Source organism: Ornithorhynchus anatinus, chromosome 16, assembly GCF_004115215.2.
Source record: "Ornithorhynchus anatinus isolate Pmale09 chromosome 16, mOrnAna1.pri.v4, whole genome shotgun sequence".
Classification (NCBI taxonomy): Eukaryota; Metazoa; Chordata; class Mammalia; order Monotremata; family Ornithorhynchidae; genus Ornithorhynchus; species Ornithorhynchus anatinus.
Genome location: NC_041743.1, coordinates 11,715,554 through 11,735,002, shown reverse-complemented (window position 1 = coordinate 11,735,002; position 19,449 = coordinate 11,715,554). Strand labels below are relative to the sequence as shown.

The 19,449-nt window shown below is 41.7% G+C and overlaps 1 protein-coding gene across 1 annotated transcript in view; it reads left to right on the top strand.

The window, feature by feature from the left end:
* NIBAN1 (niban apoptosis regulator 1) overlaps nt 1-19,449 on the top strand; it is a 102,665-nt gene that overhangs the window by 44,749 nt on the left and 38,467 nt on the right. Inside the window, exons 2-5 of the mRNA XM_029080998.2 lie at nt 793-923; nt 3,225-3,356; nt 5,670-5,784; nt 8,793-8,960. Coding sequence (XP_028936831.1) covers nt 793-923; nt 3,225-3,356; nt 5,670-5,784; nt 8,793-8,960 — 546 coding nt within the window. The remainder of the gene's footprint in view (nt 1-792; nt 924-3,224; nt 3,357-5,669; nt 5,785-8,792; nt 8,961-19,449) is intronic.

Here is a 19,449-nt window from a genome sequence, read left to right as displayed (position 1 = left end):
TCAGCTCTGGGCAGCCTTCCCTCTTGCTATCTCCTCTCTCACAATGAAAAGTTGGCACCTTTGCCTGAAACACCGAGTTATTTACAATTGGAAGTCAGCGGACTGAAATGTGAAATATGGTGCAATTGTTCTGAAATCCGGGGTGGGTGATTATATTTCCAGGGCACTTTGGGAGAGAGTAGATGGTTTTCTCCTTGCCTACTCGCCCCAGATTTCTGTTCTTTATCGGTTCCGATCTCTGAGCCGGGCAGTGACCATTGCCCTGTGGTGCTATTCTTCAGAGGTAAAAATGTCTGAGTGGACAGACTGCATGGTGCTCTGGGCTTCAGTGATGTGGGAAAAGATGCTATAATGATGATAATGGTATTTATTAAGCACTTACTGTGTGACAAGCACTATTCTACAATATCAGGTTGGATGCTCTAGACCATAAACTAAGCACTTGGGAGAGTCCACTAGAAGCCGCACAGAAGTGTCCCAGGCCTCAAGGACCTTACAATTTAGTGGGGAAGACCAACAAAAATTATTTACAAATGGAGCAAGAGGAAGAAACATGACTACAAAAGAAATACAACTTTACGAATAAAATATACATATGTTCATAAGTGCTGATATTTAATTCCCAAGTGCTTAGGACAATGCTGCACACTCAATACTTCCTTGTAAATTTCTTGGAGAACAGGAATACAGGGTTAGTTGGATATTTAGGACCCCTACACTTAAAGGGTATCGCCTGCAATCGTGAGATAATTATTTGCAAAGGAATTATAAAATTGCTCTGCTTTGTTTCAGGGAAAACAGAGGCTGTGATCAAAAACTTCAGCCCACACTACAGTCGCCAGTACGCCGTGGCTTTCTGCAATCATGTCCGCAATGAAGTGGAACAACAAAGAGATTTACGGTCACAATTCTTGAAAAGCAAGGTAACTGAGATGGTAGAGAAAATTTCCACAGTGCATTGCCTAGAATTAGCACTTTGTCACTCTGATACATACCACTGTTACCAAGACAAGTTTCATGCTTCACTGTGTCTCTGAAATAACCAATAACTTGAGCTGCAGATAAATATGATCTTGTGCTTTGAAATCATTTTGAGCCCAGAAGATGATAATATTCTCTGGCTGGAAGCCAGAGCCTATATCCCCTGCTGATAGCATTGCCCATATTAAAAGATAAATAGTCCACTTCCAATTTCATTTGCCCCTCTTTTTTTCTTTGATATTGGGAAATTTTCATTACTCTACAGTGTCAGTAAAAATGCTGCCACCTTAGTATAACGTGCTGTCAGAATTTTCATTTTGATGACGGATGCTGCTCGTTTGGTGTTCCTACTCCCTGAATACAAATGGTCTACATCTTTTTTCCCCCTTTGTTCACTAGCATTTGTAACCCCTGACCATAAATGTTTATTGATTCTTGTTTTGAAGGTGAATTTAGTGTTACTCTGATAGCCCAGACAACCAAATAATGTCCCAGTAAACTCTAGAGGTCCTGGGGTCGGGGGCCGTGGGAGTGGTTGTCTTGGGAAGAGAAGATGGGACAGACTTCCCTGGGATTTACGGCAAAAGAAAACTGTGTGATTTGTGAATATCAGATAATGTGGTATGATAGAGGGGAATTGAAAGCTGAGAGGGGAATTGAAAGCTTGTTGAGCTTACGTCTTTGGAGATCTCGGCAAATAGGATCCTTATTTATTGATCCAAGATGAAGGTATATCCGAAGTTAGGGGCCGGATTTTCTTTTTTAAATATTTGTTAAGCACTTACTATGTGCCAGGCACTGTTCTAAGTGCTGGGGTGAGTCCATGTCCCACGTGAGGCTCACAGTCTTAATCACCATTTAACAGATGAGGTAACTGAGGCCCAGAGAAGGTAAATGGCATGCCCAAGGTCACACAGCAGACAAGTGGTGGAACTGGGACTAGAACCCAGGTCCTTCTGACTCCCAGACTCATGATCTAACCACTTGGCCATGTTGCTGCTCCTTTCTGATGACTTCTACACTACCTTTGGTGACTAGCTTCTGGAGCTCTATGGTTGAAACATTTAACATTTTTGGCTCTATCATTAAATGTTTCACAGGCTTCACAGTGCACCCTTCCTCTTCCCCCCTCCTATCTTGGTCAGGGATATCCAGACCTTTAAACTGGCCTTTGATGTGACCCACAGAGCTGTGACAATGAGGTCTGCCCAGATGAGCTAAGCCAGCCTTTGTCCCCATCTGGAAGGATTTCTGCACAAGCGTGGGAGGATTTCTGCAGAAGCGTGGCAGGGCCTGTCATGGACAACCCTGCTGGCATTTGGGGCTATAGCCCGGGGCTGCCCGTCACGGAGGGGGCCTTGCACCTCCCAGCCAGTGAGACTTCATCCCAGAGAGCTGCTGCCAAAAAGCGAGAGGGAGGGAGGGAGGAGGGAAAAAATGAGATGCCAGGGACTCGGCCTTGAGGCTCAATTTCAGGCAAGAGCTGCTCGGGTTTCCCAGTGATGGTGCCGGTAGAAGCTGGCTGCTCAGGAACTGTGTTTTGAACCCAACCCACAGACCGCTCACCCTTATCTGCAAGGAAGGTCTACTGACCCAACCCATGCTTGGGATGGCAATTTAGATTCCAGTCCAGGGGTGCAATCCATCCGTAAATGAGCCTCTTGATTTTTGGTAAAGATTCTACCTGGGAGATATAAATCAGCACACCACTTCACTTTTTTTTGTTTTTAATTGATAAAGCTTTGTGGTTTGATGCTGTGAATTAAGTGAGTAATCCCCCCCCGCCCACCTGCACCCAACCCATACCACCAACACCTTCCACACCCCAACCCCCTTGCCTGCTTGTTACTTCAGAAGAAAGCAAGGTCCTTTCTCCCTGATCTCGAACAAATTCTTTGCCATTAGACAGCAGAGATAAAAAAAAAAAAAAACAAACAAACTTCCAAGCTCCTTGAGGACAGGCATCGTGTGTACTGACTCTTTTATACTGCTCTCTTCCCAAGCGCTTAGTACAGTCCTCTGAGTACAGTAAGCACTCGATAAATACCACTGACTGATCCCGAAATAAGAAATGAGGATGGCCCTTTCCCAGGAACCCAGACAGGTTTGTTGACTCTCTACCTCTGCTCTTGAGTCCTGGTTAGGATTAAAGGAGGTAACAGCAGTAGTTTCCTAGAAAGGCAAAATCTCCATGCCCCTGTAGAGTCTAAATTTGAATAAATTTTTTTCTTTTTTTTTTTCAGCCTCCTTTGGCATTGGGGGCCATCTTGTATGAAGCAGAAGTATCCCATTTTGCTGAAGATGTAAAGAAATGGAAGGACAGGTACATTGTGGTCAAAAATGATTTTGCAGTGGAGAACTACGAGAACAAAGAGGTAGGTAATCTACTTGTCTGTTAACAGTAACCAACCTCTTGCTGTTCTCTGCATACCCGGCCTTGTATCTACCCTAGTACTTAGAAGCAGCGTGGCTTAGTGGTTAGGGCATGGGCCTGGAAGTCAGAAGGACCTGGGTTCTAATCCTGCCTCTGTCACATGTCTGCTGTAACCTTGGGCAAGTCACTCAACTTGTCTAAGCCTCAGTTACCTCATCTGTAAAAGGGAGAATAAGACTGTGAGCCCCATGTGGGACAGGGACTATGTCCAACTTAGTCGTATCTACCTCAGTGCTTAGAACATTGCTTGGCACATAGTAAGCACCATAATAGTAATAATTATTATTAAATAATATTATTATAACAGTGCCTGGCACATAATGTTAATATTTGTTAAGTGCTTACTATGTGCAGAGCACTGTTCCAAGCACTGGGGTAGACACAGGGGAATCAGGTTGTCCCATGTGGGGCTCACAGTCTTAATCCCCATTTTACAGATGAGGTAACTGAGGCACAGAGAAGTTAAGTGACTTGCCCACAGTCACACAGCTAACAAGTGGCAGAGCCAGGATTCGAACCCATGACCTCTGACTCCAAAGCCCGTGCTCTTTCCACTGAGCCACGCTGCTCTTTCCATTGAGCCACGCTACTTCTTCTGGCACATAGTAAGTGTTTAACAAATACCATGAAAAACAGTACTAAAACCTAAGGCCATCCTGCACCCTTTTTCAATTTCATTTTGGAAGTACCACTCTAGGAATAATAGTGACATAAACCCCTTGCGTTTTGAGGTAGGTAGGAACCTGGAAGTGGTACCCGTTGCCCCATTTATAAGTGGAAAAACTACTTCCACCCCGCCCCAGTTGGCAGTCAGAGCAGGGAAGGTGAGTGTGAGAAGTTCATTCATACATTCAGTCGTATTTATTGAGTGCCCACTGTGTGTGGAGTACTGTACTAAGTGCTAGGGAGAGTACAATACAACGAGCTAATAGTCTAGGGAAGTTATAATGAGAGAGAGGGCCTAGATCTTGTGTTGCCTTGGATTTCTTGCCCTTAGTGAGCCTCAGTGCCAACCCTTATATTCAGGACATGTCTTCTGGCATTTCAATTGTCAGTCAATTGTAGCTAATTAAGTGTTTAATCTTGGCAGAGCACTTCACTAAGGAGAGGATCATAACAGTAGTAGACTTGATTTCTGCCTTCAAAGGTCTTGTAATCTACTGAAAAGAAATACTAAAATACATTACAGGTAGCAGGAAGCGATGAATATAGGTACAAATAGAATTTAGGGAGCATGAGTATGTACAAGCTTAGGTGACACAGAAGAACTGAAGGTAGTTGGAGGAAAATAGCATGGGAGATTAGGGAATTCATCAGGGAAGGTTTCCTGAGGAGATGTGATTTCAGGAGGGCCTGAAGATGTTGCTATTAAGGAGGTTCCTTGTAGAAGCAGACCAGGAATTAGCAGGTAGAGAGTTTTAGAAAAGACACTTACCTCCCTCAACCCCATTTTCTAAGTAGTTCACATCTCCTCCAAAAGGCCTTCCTCAACTAACCCCTTATTTCCTCTATTCCCTCTCCCTTCTGCATTGCCTAAGCACTTGGATCTTAAGCATGTGATATTCACCCCACCCTCATCCCCACAGCATTTGTGTACATATCTGTAATTTATTTTAATATCAGTCTTCCTCTCTAGTCTGTAAGCTGTCTGTGGGCAGAGAACGTGTGCCATCTCTGTTTTACTGTACCTTCCCAAGTGCTTAGTACAGTGTTCTGCACACAGTAAGTGCTCAATAAATGCCATAGGTTAACTGGATGCCTTCTAGGTTCAGATCTGATTTTAGCTATTAGCTATCTCTCAAACCTGGGAATGATTTTTAGATTCTGGTGACTAAAAATCTAGGCTAAGAATTGTATTTGAATTGTTGGATTGAAAAGCAACAAGATTTGAAAGCCTAACTGGTTTCTATATGAATCTGTGGGTATATGGTTTTTATGTGTAGGCTTAGAACCTCAGTTTATCCTCTATAATTTTTTAAGTGCTGAGTACAGTGCTCTGCAAACAGTAAACACTCAGTAAATACAAGTGATTATTATTAATATTATTACTGGATAGCATGCCAGTCTGAGAGTGACAACTTGGTGCTTATTAATTTGGGAAAACTTATCGGTGCTGTTCAAGTTACTATTTCTTCACCTGGGCTTCTACTAAGAGTGAGTTTGCACTTTGTGGGTATTTTCAAAAGTGGGTAGTGTGTGGCTCTTTCTGAAACTCAGAATGGGGGAAGGTAGTAATTTATTTTTTTTTCCTTAGGCCTTCCAGAAGGGAGCCAGTCCTAAAAGCCGAGTTCTCCCTGCCGGTGGCAAGGTGCTGACATCAGAAGAAGAATACAGTTTATTATCTGACAAGCATTTCCCTGACCCTATTGGTGAGCTGTAAACAAGGCTAGAATTTGATGTAATTTCCAGCACTCCCTAATAAGATAAATCTTGGAAGACACAGTTGGGTCTTGCTTCCTCAGGGCAAAGCGGCTCTTTATCAGTTGCCCTTGATGCCTTTGCTTGTTGTTTGGCTGAAGACTGCGGTAATGCCACCCAGAACCATAATGGTAAAATGACTTGAAGGCATGATTGTCCTACCTTTTGCTGCCCCAATTTTCATGTGAATTATTCTTCTCCAGTGGGCAAGACTTTCAGGGAGGTAACTTGAAAGAGGAAACACCATTATATCACTTTGGGCATAGTTATTTTGACATTTTGCCTGCATATCTCTCCACTTTTCAACCACCTCCAATGTTACTTATTCCTCTCCAAATCAAGCAGAAACTCCTGACTGTTAGCTTCCAGGCATTTCATCAGTTCTCTCCCTCTTTTTCAGCTTTCTCCCACCATAGCACAGCTCATTTCATTCCTTCCAACTCAGTCTTCTTGCTTTGACTCTCCTTTCTCCAAGCTCTTGCTCTCTCCTTTCCTCCTGACTGAAATTCCCTCTTTCTTTAAAACAGCTCTGCCTGTTTGCAAACCTCCCCCGCTCAAAACTCATCTCTTTTAGGAAACATTCCCTGATTAACCTCCACACCATCCAATAGTTTCCCTTTAGCACTAATGTTTTTGTACAAACCCTTAGTATTTATGTATATATTAACTTGCACTTATTTATTTACCTTGCTATCTAGAGCTGTATATTTTATGAATGCCTTTTATCTGTCAGTTTTCTCTGTTGGATTAGAAATTCATTGAAATTAGAAGCCATGAATTAACTCAATTGTACTTTCTCAAGCAGTGCTCTGTACACAGTAAATATTATTTATTGATTGACAACTTACTTTTGTAGAAAGCACTGTACTCTCCAGAGTTTTGCCAATAAAATACTTCATTTTGCTTCTGTAGAAACATCCACAGAAGAGCAAAATAAGGGTATTTTATTGTGATTTATGAATCGTAGATAATAGCTCCTTGTAGTTTTGGATTAATTGTGCTCCACAGTAATTATTCATTTCTCAGAGAGAGGTCTAATTCTAATGGGTGTAATCATTTGGTTAGAATTTTCAGAAAGAGCAATCTTTCTATTATTATTGCTATGCTGAAAAATTTGGTGAAACAGTTTAATGAGAAGCTACTAACATTGAGGTATAAATCTTGAGCAAAAGAAAGCAGATAAGTAATTCCATTAAAGTCTGTTTTCACTTGAATTATCCAGGTGAGTTTTAAACCCTTTGACTTTGAAGCTCAAACCATACAGAGCCTCTCTGGTAGAACATTTCTGGTGAGATCATGAAGAACAGACAGTATATTTATTGGTTAAACAACTAAGGAAGGAATTAAACAGATTTATGTGTCCAGGCTGTGGAATGCTGCAGTTCTGAAGAAGCTTCAAACTAAAACATCTGAGTTCTGGTCCAGAGGTTTTTATTCCAAGCTTTGGATTTCTGGCTCTAAGAGAATACTTGACAGTGTATCTCTAATAATGGGTTTGAGATTGAACTCTGAATAAATACAGAGCTTCCTTGGGAAAGTGAAGCAAAATATTAAGTGAGAGAACTGTAGTAAAAACTAATGATGAAATAGGCTTGAGTTTGTCAGAGGAAACCCAAGCTAAAGAGACAAATGCTGTTTTCCGAAATGTGTAAAGTTGCGCCAAGTCAAGGAAGGAGAGTAAAGAGGGTAGTGTTTTGTCTTTTTTTTTTTTTTTTCAAGATTCCAGAAACATTTTTGGGTACTGAGCGCAGTAGAAAGAAATGGAAAGAATTATTGTACAAGGATGACAAAAAGTACCTTTATGCTATCTAAATGAACATTAAAGCACTAACTTGAATGTGAATCACCTTAGGGGTGCCACAACCAAAGCCCCCACAGGGGATAAAACGGTTGGGTGACTCTCTGGAAAGTACCGGGATAAAACCCACCAGGTTACTTCCAGGCCTCATGACCATGGTGTCCCACTACCCAGACTCATGCTAGGCTGTGGGCTGCCCTGGTCTTCACCCTTGATCCCAGGCAGTCCTGGAGAAGTTGGGGCCCCTTGTTCCACCCCCAGCTTGCCCTAAAAGATCCAATTTGGACAGCAGCCATGTCAGGCCCAGGGTATCTCTGAGAGGGAGAAAGGGGCAGGGAGAGAAATGAGATGACCTCTCCTTCACGAAGGGTACAATCCTTCAGGGCCACATGGATCCACCCTAAGTGTAACAGTACCCTGGAGTGAGGGTCCCACAAAAGACCCACCCTTTCTGTCCTCCTGATCCCTAGGGATAACTAGAACCAAAGCTGACCCTTTGAGGAGATTCAGAGGATGAGGCTAATGGTGCCTGAAAGCCTGGAATATGCCCAAGTAGGCCACACTGATCAGAGGTGTGTAGTGTCCCCACAACCGTGGCTTTAGGTGCCTTCTGTTGAAAGCACTGTGTGCTGAGTTATTTTGGGAGCGTGTGTGTGTGTACACACATATATATAGCAATTTGGGGACACTTAATGATGGGAAAAGTACAGATTCCCTGAAAGCCATAAAACGTGATTGAGAGAACAGTTGCTTAATATACTTAAAAGAATGTAAAGTTAGTGATGCGATTCTATTATTTGAGCTCGAAGTTTTCAGTGACATGTAAAAGTAAGTTCCCTAAAGTGGCCTCTGTTTGCTTGGACAGCTGTTTTCTTTCGGAAAGAGTAAAAGTCCCATTTTGGGGAGAATGTTTCGAATAGAATAAATGAAAACATTAGAATGTGCATGTCTGAAAGTAGTCTGGTGGTTCAGGCAGGACTGAATGATTTGCCATGAGTGAACTTAGAAAAAGAAAAGCTCTGGCACCCTCAGGATATTTTCCCCTCTACGGTATAACTAAATGCAGCTTTTAACTATGTTAAGTCTCAACTAAATTGAATGTGTCTTCAAAATGACAACAACATCCTAAATGAAATCTTTTCTTTTTAAAAAAATTTTCAGCTTCCAGTGAGAAGGAGAATGCTCAGCCCTTAGTCATCCTGCCAAAAGAATTCCCCGTGTACATATGGCAGCCCTACCTCAAGCACCTCTACTATTGTTTCCCAGATCCAGAAGCCCAGAAGCGGTTTAGTACACTGTTGAATGATTGCATCCGACACCTCAATCACGGTAGGCTGAAGGGGCAGCAACTCTTTCCGTTCCCTGTTCTCTATTAGACTTCTGGGAGGTGGAGGTATTTTAGAAATACTAAAATAAAGAGGGTCTTTTCTTCTAAATGTTCTGAAACCCGAAGTTCTTCGTGCCAGGAGCTTCCTACATTGTTTTCTGGTCTTAGTCCAAAAGGTTGTCATTTTAACAATAGCGGGTGTTTTCACTGGTTAGAAAATGATGGAAGAATTAGAGGACACTTTCCCACAACATGAGCTTGTTCTTATCATGACACAATTGACAAGTTAATGTGAGTGGATGTGGTATAGGAAGTAGTTATGTGTATGTGTGTATTGTGTCGCTTAAGATGTGATGCTGCTACTCTTCCCAGCCCTTGCCTCAGCCTTACTGCACTGTACCATTCAGTACTTTGTGTTTGTATTCTTGCAAGTTTACAATATTTATTACAGTAAAATAACAATGCATTTCAGGGTGCAACCCATTCTAAAATGAATGGACAGACCCACAGTATAGGCATTTTATCAGGGTGGCATTTTTTTGAACCGTCTTTCACCAAACCCAAGAGATCTCAGGGCACAGTTTCCTGTGGTACAGTAGAACTGGATGAATTAAAAACAAGGGAGTTAATGAGTGGGGGGCAGGGGTAGAGCCCAGAAAATTTGTGGAATAAGGAGGAGCCTGGTGGTTTCTGAAATTCTCTTCATCATGCTACTACTGACTCAAGGCAGGCCTACATAGTTAAAGTCCAGAGTTAAGTAATTACTAGGGGAATGTAGAACAGTATAACCTGTAGGTCTGGGTAATTCAAGTCATTCAAATCCATTTTCTAGGACTCAACCCTCTCGGTTTCCTCTGTTACTTTTGATTATTGATGGGGCTTGAATCCTCTGGATAATTTGTTTCTAATTTGTAGGTTGCCATGGTTGTAGAAAACAGACCTAAGTGTCTTTGGGTAGGTTGCAAGTGACATCCAGAATGCCGCAGTGATTGGCTTTCTCAGGGCCCTTGGGCATGAGTCACTAGTGACAAATCTCAAAGCCTGTTTCTAGCTCTCGTCTGGTAGATCTGTGGGCAGAAAGAAAAGACAAGGGGATTGTAGAAAGGAAAGGGAAATAGGTACTTATTTTTGCTGTATTATGAGTCAACATTGGGCATAGTACCATAGTAAACACTGGGTCCAGTTACCAGTTAGAGATTATTTCACTAAAAGGAAACCTCTTAGGTACATATTTCTATTTCTACGTATTACATAAAGGTAGTTTTCTAAGATATCTGGTCCGTATACAGCCCTGCATTTTGAAGGCCTTAGTCTAGCAGGAACATGCCTTTTGGCATTTAACAGTGAGACTATAAAATTTCAGTGAGGGCTGGGTAGTGACTGCCAGCTGAAACTTGCCACATACCCTTCCAATGCACTTAATAGGAAGTTCTCCTTGGAGTTTTTTCACTCTGGTTAGCTTGTATTTAAGACTCCATTTATGGAAGAGCCTAAAAGCATCTCTTCTCTTCAGTATGTTATCAAAGACAATAATAGAGTGAAGTCCAGTTGGATTCTCCTGGCATAGCCTGGCATTCTTTTGCCCAGAAACCACTTCATTGAGGCATTTTGTCAGCTTATAAGTGGTTTGGCAAGACCTCTAGCAATTTCCAGTCGGGACCAATGACCATCTCATTATTGTGGGGAACAACGCTTGACTGCCACAAGGCTGAATAATAATAATTATTAATTGTATTGAACACTTTCTGCATGCAAATCACTGTACTAAGCACTTGGGAGAGTACAATATAGCATCAGACATATTTCCTTCCCACAACAAGCTCACAGTCTATTGGGCTTTCTCCCCACCCCCCACTTCCCTCCCTACTCTTCCTCCTCTCACTGTTTCCTTCTCCCTTATTCTCACTTTCTATCCTCTGCTTATTCTTTAATGGTATTCATTAAATGCTTATTTGCCAGGCACTGTACTGAGCACTGGAATAGATACAAGCTAATCATGTTGGACATAATCCCTGTCTCATATGAGGCTCACAGTCTTCCTCCATACTTTACCAATGACGTAACTGAGGCTCAGAGAAGTTAATTGACTTACGTGAGATCACACAATAGGCAAGTGGTGGAGCTGGGATTAGAACCCAGGTCCTTCTGACTCCCAGGCCTGTGTTGTATCCACTAGGCCAAGCTGTCCTCAGAACAGTATAAAACTCATTTTTGGCTGAACTTGAAAATTTTTCTGGGTCATATTGGCTTTCTTTTTTCTAGCTTGTGTGGGGCAAGAGGTTATGTCTTTGTTTTTATATCACTTCAATGTCAGATGAATGTTCACAGGGAAAGCACTATGATGGAGTCTCCCAATGAGAATGAGAGAATAATCTCAGACTTGAGATTCCAGCACTGGGTAACTCTGCGATGGACTTGATTTTTCAGATAGTGGTTTGGCCTGTGCCTCTTACACCCTTCCAGAAAGGTTCCCTCTGGCACCTGAACACCTGTAGTGAGTGAGTAGGCAGGCAGGGGCCCACCACACTGTGGGGAGTTTGACATGCAAGACCCATTTATGACAGACATGACACCCCCCCCCACCCAACAGTGCTGGTGCCGTGCAGTAGTGCCATGGCCTTCTGGGGATTGCCTGGAAGCTGCTATGATCTTCACTGCCCGTATTGCCAAGGGATTTTTCAGGATTCCTCCTGAGCCAGTCCACCTCACTGAATGCCACAGGTGGCCTTTCCATCAAAGGTGTTCATTGCTGATGTCATAACCCCAACAGGAGAACTGGGATGTAAACCCAAGGCCCCTAATTCCCAGAATCTTACTATTTCCACTGGAATGTAGAATTTTAGTTCCTTGTGGGTAGGGATACCAACTCTATGTACTTCAGTTTCCCAGGAGCTTAGTACAGTATTCTGCACATGGTCAGCACTCAATAAATACTATTGATTCATTGATTAAGGGTAGTGCTCGGTAAAGCACTGTACAGAGAAGGAAGATGATTTTAGAGTTGTGTGCTACTAGTTCTGCTTCCCAACTCAAGTTGGGAGTCCTAATATCAACGATTTTGACCGATAGATGGTATCTTGGGGTTTTCTGAATGTCAGCACTGCTCCCTCCCCCTATTATAACCCTGGGCATTTAGCAGCACCTAAAATCAATCAATCAATTGTATATCGTGTGCAGACCACTGTACTGAGTGCTTGGGAGAGTACAGTTTAACAGAGGCGGGAGACATGTTACCTGCCCACAAGGAGCTTAGAGTGTGGGGGGGGGAGACAGACAATATAAATAAATTACAATATATACATAAGTGCTGTAGGGCTGGGGGTGCGGTGGTTAAAAGTGCAAATCCAAGTGGAAGGGTGACGCAGAAGGGAGAGGGAGTAGAGGAAATAAGGGCTTAGCTGGGGAACGCCGCTTGGAGATGTGCTTTTAATAAGGCTTTGAAGATGAAGTCCAAGAAGGCTGGCAGCAGAGTAAGGCTTCGTGACTATAAGAGTTGACAGATACGATCCCTAACCTGTAGGAGCTTACAGCCTACTATCTTCTCTCCCCTTCACTTTCAGCAAGCTGCTTCTTGCTCTCTGGTACCTATCTCTTGTTCCTTCTCATGGCAGCTTGGTTCATATTGTTCATATTGCACATAGTAAGCAATCAAATTCCATTAATGATGTCCTTTCAGCCCCGGGTAGTCCAAATAGGTTGCTAGGCTTCCATCTCTTGAGCCAAACGTACAAGCTTTGGGATGATTCAGCATCCCTTTCTCTTCCCTCAGGGCCGGAGAAATATTAAAGGAATTACAGTCCACATGGATTAGGCCAGAGGAAGGGGTTAACTTGGAGCCTGGCCTAGTAGATAGAGCATAGGCCTGGAAGTCAGAAGGACCTGAGTTCTAATTCCTGCTTGACCCCTTCTCTGTTTTGTGACCTTGGGCAAATCACTTCACTTCTCTGTGCCTCAGTTATCTCATCTGTATAATGGGGTTATGATTGTGAGCCATATAGGGGACAGGACTTTGTCCAACCTGATTAGCTTGTATCTACCCCAGCACTTAAAACAGCACCAGGCATATAGTAAGCAGTTAGCAAATACCATTACAAAATAAACAAGAACTGGGGGTTTGCAAGGGAAGTGTAGGGCAACGTGTTTAAGTTTGGAACTGCCCTGCCATGATAAGGACATCTGCTCACATTCATCTTACTAGTAGCACCAAAGTTGGATTTTTGCTCCATTACCCAGTGGAGGCCTGAAGATCACCAGTGTGGAATGGAAGTACCAGATTTTTTCAGGGGGAAGAAAGGTTGTATTGGTAGCATTTACCCACTTTCCATAGATGATCAGTAAGGTCTGATAATTTCCCAATAACCTTATTATCCATGATATTCCCTCTACAAAACATCAGTGAGTGACAGGGATGTAGAAAGTGTAAAACATAAATGAAGTAGCTATTGGGTTTTTCAATCCCAATAAGAGAGGTAGTTTCCACTCATCTGCTTTGAAGAGGGGTGCAGTCTATTCTGCACTATGGCCTCCTCTGCATTATTAGTTTCCATCTATCTGATTTTAATTTTATTACTATTAATCTTTGGAGCCTATTTTCACATGTGAGTCAAAATAATTACCATGGAAACATATCCCCAATGAGGATAAACCTCAATATTGATTATATGTGTTTTTATCATTTGTTTCATAAAGATTTAAGTCCTCTACCAAGATTTGTGTGTAATGTCTGCAGAGCCATTTTATGGAAAAGCCTATAGTCATCTTATCATCATCAGAGGTATTTATTGAGCATTTACTGAATACAGAGCACTGTACTAAGTGCTTGGGGGAGTAAAATACACAGAGTTGGAAGATATATTCCCTGCCCACAATGAGCTTACAGTCTAGAGGACAAGCTTAAAGTCTAAAGGGTATGTGTATATACACACACACACACAAACAACATGCATAATGGAACATGTATGTTAAATTTAGCTGGAATTTTCTATCAGCTGTCAAGTACTATTAAATTAAATGGGACTAGGTTTTTGGTCCAAAATATTAGTTCTTTGGCTCTTGTTTTTCCTCAAGAAAAGTTTAGAGTGTTCATAGAAAGGCAGGGAAATAGAAGTCTGATTTCAGTTTCTGGTTTGGGGAGTTGTTCCCTTTGGGAACTCTGCATCCTATCTTGGAAAGGGTGTCTCTCTGAGCCAATAATTTTTCCTGTGGATTTTTCCATGTGAGGCCCAAGTGGTCTTCATCCAAGTCATAGTAATTAATTTCTGTTTGTTTTTGTTTCAATTTTCAGGGAATTGCTAAACTTTAGCATTTATTTTTAACAAGTTGCTTTCCAAGTATTGGTTTCTGTTATACATGCTTCACCCCAGCTTCTCCACTTAAAGCTATTTGACCCAGCCCAGTGCCTCATTCTTTAAGAAAGTCACCATGGTTTCCGAGTACATTATTGTGAAAGTCAGTGGTATGTGTGGCTAATGTTAATCATCCAGAGTAAAACAGAATAGCTTGGAGGTAGTCTTGCAAACCTTGATATAAATTGTACCCAGAAACTGGTAGCTCGTTTTCTACCCAAATATTAGCCATCATTTTGTTCTTAGGATAAACAAAACTCTCCATTTCTGTTTAAATGTCAAGTGATTATAAACCAATGCAATAGAACTTGTTTCTGAGCCAAATTTTATATGTAATCCAACATAGAAGCAGCGTGGCTTAGTGGGAAGAGCACAGGTCTAAAAGTTGGGGGACCTGGGTTCTAGTCTTGATTCTGACACTTGCCTGCTATGCGACCTTGGACAAGTCACGGTTTCTCTGTGCCTCGTTTTACTCATCTGTAAAAATGGGGGGGTAAATACCTGTTCTCCCTAAGCCTACAGACGTAGACTGCAAACTCCATGTAGCATAGGAACTGATTATTTTGTTCAAACTTGTTACAGTGCGGGGCACACAGTGCTTAACAAATGACACAACTACTATTATTATTATTGTTGTTGTTGACAGCCATCCCTGACTGTATTGAAAAGGAAAATCAACTCCAGATTTTATTGCATGTGAAGGCAGTATATTGGAGACATTATATAATAGCTTGCCCAAACACATTTTAGGATTATTTTAAGATTGATTTTGCTTAAATAACCTTTTTAGTTCTGCAAGCATTACTGAAGGATCCGATAAATAATAAAAAGGAGCTGGCCCTTTAGAGTAAATTATTCAGAACACCAAGTATTGTTGTCTCTGAGCTATTCTGGGCATCAGCCACATCGTGGGAACTGTAATTTAGGTGTGTTTACAGCTGAAACATTGGTGCAGATAGGTGAGTTTTAAGACATCTGAAATTTGGAGTAATGATGCAATTTTTCTAAGCCTGTATCTCCAAAATGAAACAGGAAGTGGTACAATTAGCCGTTGGTTGTTTCATCTTCTCAACTGCCAATTTGGATAACTTAGACATAAAGAATTCCAAAGCCATCATTTTGCCTGAAATATCAATCAATCAGTAGTATTTACTGAAAACTTACTGTGTGCAGAGCGCTGTTCTAAGCACTTGGAAGAGTACAGAGTCCAGTTTCACTCGCTATAGCCATCTCTACTTCTTTTTGGCTCTGTGATCATAATTCCAGTTTCTTCAACAATTCATTTTTGGAGAGTTATGAATAGAGGATTAATGTATTTCCTGGAAGGAGAGATCACATGCTATCTTTTTTTTTCAATTAATTAGTAGGAATTGGGCAGACTGTGGAAGAAATCAATGCAGCAATCACTGTAGATAAATGAAGGATCAAATTATATAGGAATTCACCTGAGAGGGGGAATGAAAGTAGACTTTTGGTCATAATATCAAGATGAATGTGATAGTGGGTAAGAGACAAATGTTCACAGAAAGCACGTAGGATGTTAGGGTAAGGTAAGGCCTCTTGGATTAATTCACCATTGTGTGGTAAATGTAATTTTTTTTTAATGGTACTCATTAAGTGCTTAAATATGTACCAGGTCACTGTACTAAGCACTCGTGGATACAGTCCATGTCCCAAATGGGGCTCACAGTCTTAATCCCCATTTTACAGATGAGGTAACAGGCAAAGAAATGTTAAGTGACTTGTCCAAGGTCACGCAGCAGACAAGTGGCAGAGCTGGGATTAGAACCCAGTTCTTCTTACTCCCAGGACCATGCTCTTTGAACTAAGCAACGCTGCTTCTCCACATTACAACGTTACAACTTTTGACTTGACCGCTAAATTTCTGTTGTAAGGCTGTAGTTGTTGTGGTAAAACATCAATACCAATATTGATTTGAAAATACTTAAAACTCAATTTTTGATAAATGTTTTAGATAATCTAACTATATTTGAGTTTCTTTTAAAGGGTTTAATAAACATTTTTGGAATGAAAACTCAGATAAATACTACAGCCTCCTCCAGTTAGCAAGATGGAGCCCTTTATTTTCCCCCATCTTACTTTCCTGTCCATTTTACTGGGAGTAGGACTATGGAAACAACCTAGTGAGGCATCTTGGAATTCCAGCAGGTAGCAAACAATATTTAGCCTCTGCTTTATGAAATATGCTAAATAATTTTGCTTCTTTAAGCACTCCTCTTTCTACGCCATATTTGTGTTGGTCCTGTATAATCACTTCTCAATTGACTTCTCCATGAGAATGTGCATCAAGTATTTATAAAAATTTTGGTCTGGTCTTGAACCTAGCATTGGGCTAGAGTAATAAAGATATTTAGAAACTTTGTGATAAGAGTGTAGAATTTGCTTTGATAAGAAGTGCAGAGCATCAAAATGCAGAAGGTAAAAATCATTCACATGAGAACGGTAATAATAATAATAATGTTGGTATTTAAGCGTTTACTATGTGCAGAGCACTGTTCTAAGCGCTGGGGTAGATACAGGGTAATCAGGTTGTCCCACGGAGGCTCACAGTTAATCCCCATTTGACAGATGAGGTAACTGAGGCACAGAGAAGTGAAGTGACTTGCCCACAGTCACACAGCTGACAAGTGGCAGAGCTGGGATTCGAACTCATGACCTCTGACTCCCAAGCCCATGCTCTTTCCACTGAGCCACGTTTGGGGATTTGAAAACACTCCTTTCCAACTCAGAAATTGTGAAAGTATCTTCTTTCTAGAAGTGTGATGTGATTGTATTCAGTTCTCTTTGGGTCTGGAAACCTTCCGGACCACTTTGAAAATCTGTTTAAATGAAACTTGTGTTTTGCATATCCTCTTAAAATTCTCCCTACTGGAGAAAGTGAAGCCTAGAAATATAACTGGACATAAAGGTAAATCAGTCAACCAATGAATGGTATTTGTTGAGTGCTTACTGGGTGCAGAACACTGTACTAAGTACTTGGGAGAGTATTCATTCACTCAGTTGTATTTGAGTGATTACTGTGTGCCGAGCATTGTCCTAAATACTTAGGAGAGTATAGTACTGTAATTAACAGACACATTCCCTGCCCACAACAAGCTTACAGTCAGGAGTCAGGGTGGGGAGAGGATGCAGCGTAACAGAGTTGGTAGACATGTTCCTTGCCCACAAGGAGCTTACAGTCTAGAGGTCCTTATGACTATTCCTCAGCAGAGAGAGGTGGACACTACTGCCCCAAATTCTTCTGAAACACAAATAGAGAAAGTATGTTTTTTCAGTCTTATTTCCCAGGGAATGAACAAATTTTAATTTGGAGGTTGGTGGGGGGGGGTGTCCCTGGGCAGAAAATTATTTTAGCTTGGTGAGCTGTCGAACTTCCCACTATACCCCTAAGTAGTTCTGCTGTTTGTTTTGCGAAGACAATACTACAGATGGTGCAGTACTATCTATGCTTGCCCGTGCAGCCGAGAAGATCCATGTCTTCTTGACTATCCACTCCATACTTTGAAAACTGCCCTGCCTCTTGCTGTTTTTGAAATTGCCTCTTGGAATCCTGGTCTTACTAAATCCTCTGCCTAAGTAGCACAGCCTATTTCTTAATGGCCACATATGCCAAGCTGGTCTTCCTGCTGCTGTTGATCCCAAGAACACACTGGAAAATCACATTATTTAAGAATGTGCTTCACCCGGTTTTTACAACATTGCATTTACCCTTCTGCCATCTCTTATCATTTGCACATGCCTCTTTTCAATTTACCATAAGGCAGCTCTTATAGCCTTGAAACATTTCTTCAGTGTGCATGCTTGAAGATGACTTGTCAGTTGTCCGTGTCCTTAGTACAGTGCTTTGCACGCAGTAGATGATCAATAAACACGACCGAATGAAAGTGTGTGTGTGTGTGTATGGGTGGGTATGTTGCTGGAAAAAACAAATGTGTGACCCACACTTCCCTACACATTCAAACAGTGGTAATTGTTGAGCACTTACTCTATGTTGAGCACTGTTCTAGGCACTTTGGAGAGAACAGTAGAATAGCATTGGTGGACACGATCTCCACTCAGTCTGCAGGGGGAGAGCAACATTAAAGTAAATTCCTGATAGGGGAATGGAAGAATATGAGGATATGTATCTAAGTTCCTTGGGGGTGGGGTGAGGTTCAAATGCTCAAGGAGTACAGATCCATTGCAAAGTCAATGAAGACGGGATGGTGAATAGAAGAAATGAGGGTCAGGGGAGGCCTTTTAGAGGAGATGTGATTTTTTTTAGTGGAACTTTGAAGGTGGAGAGAATAAGTTCTAGGCCAGAGGTAGAACATGGGCACACTAGAGGCAATTAAGTGCCCAATAAATATGATTGAATGAATTAAAAACTCTTCTTTTGGCCTGATGCATATTGCAATGGGTTCCTCCTGTAGTACTTTTGTACATATTTTATGTACCCTGTTACTTTAGCACTCACTCGTATATTGTACTCTCCCAAGCACTAGGTACAGTGGTCTGCACATAGTAAGCATTCAATATATTGATACAACCTGTTTTCCTTCTTCCTCTTATCTGTAATTTTAAAACCTGTATCCCCTACTAAACTGTAAAGTCCTTGAGGGCAGGGATCATGCCTGCTACCTCTTGTATGTAGCATGTACAAGCAGGTAGTGCAGTGTTCTGGAGACACTCAAAAACCAATATTGTTTGATGGCTTGAACCTTCCTATGGGACTTGGTCTTTTATTCCGAGTCTGCATGGTGCCTTTGTTCAAAATGAACCACTCAGTTCTGATTGATTCATAACAAGTTGATCTTTCTTTTACTGCTCTTTGCCAGTGTTCTTCAGACATGACACCTGGTTTCTGTGAAGTGCCTGCTTAGTTATTCTGTTGTTATCATTCTCTATAGCCATCCACCTTAAGTAGGTTTGCAACAAGCAGCGATTTCAATGCTAGCAGATTGTCTCCATTCTAGAACCGTGTTGGGGGTGGACCTGTCTCTCCTGTTAAGGAGGAGTGTTAGGTGCAGTAATGAAACCTGGCAAAAGGTTGGATGAAGCCCCCTCAATACCATGTGGGTACCACACTCTGCTGGCTTTGTTTTAGAACTTGATCGGTGATACGTTGTGGGAATGAGTGGCTTCC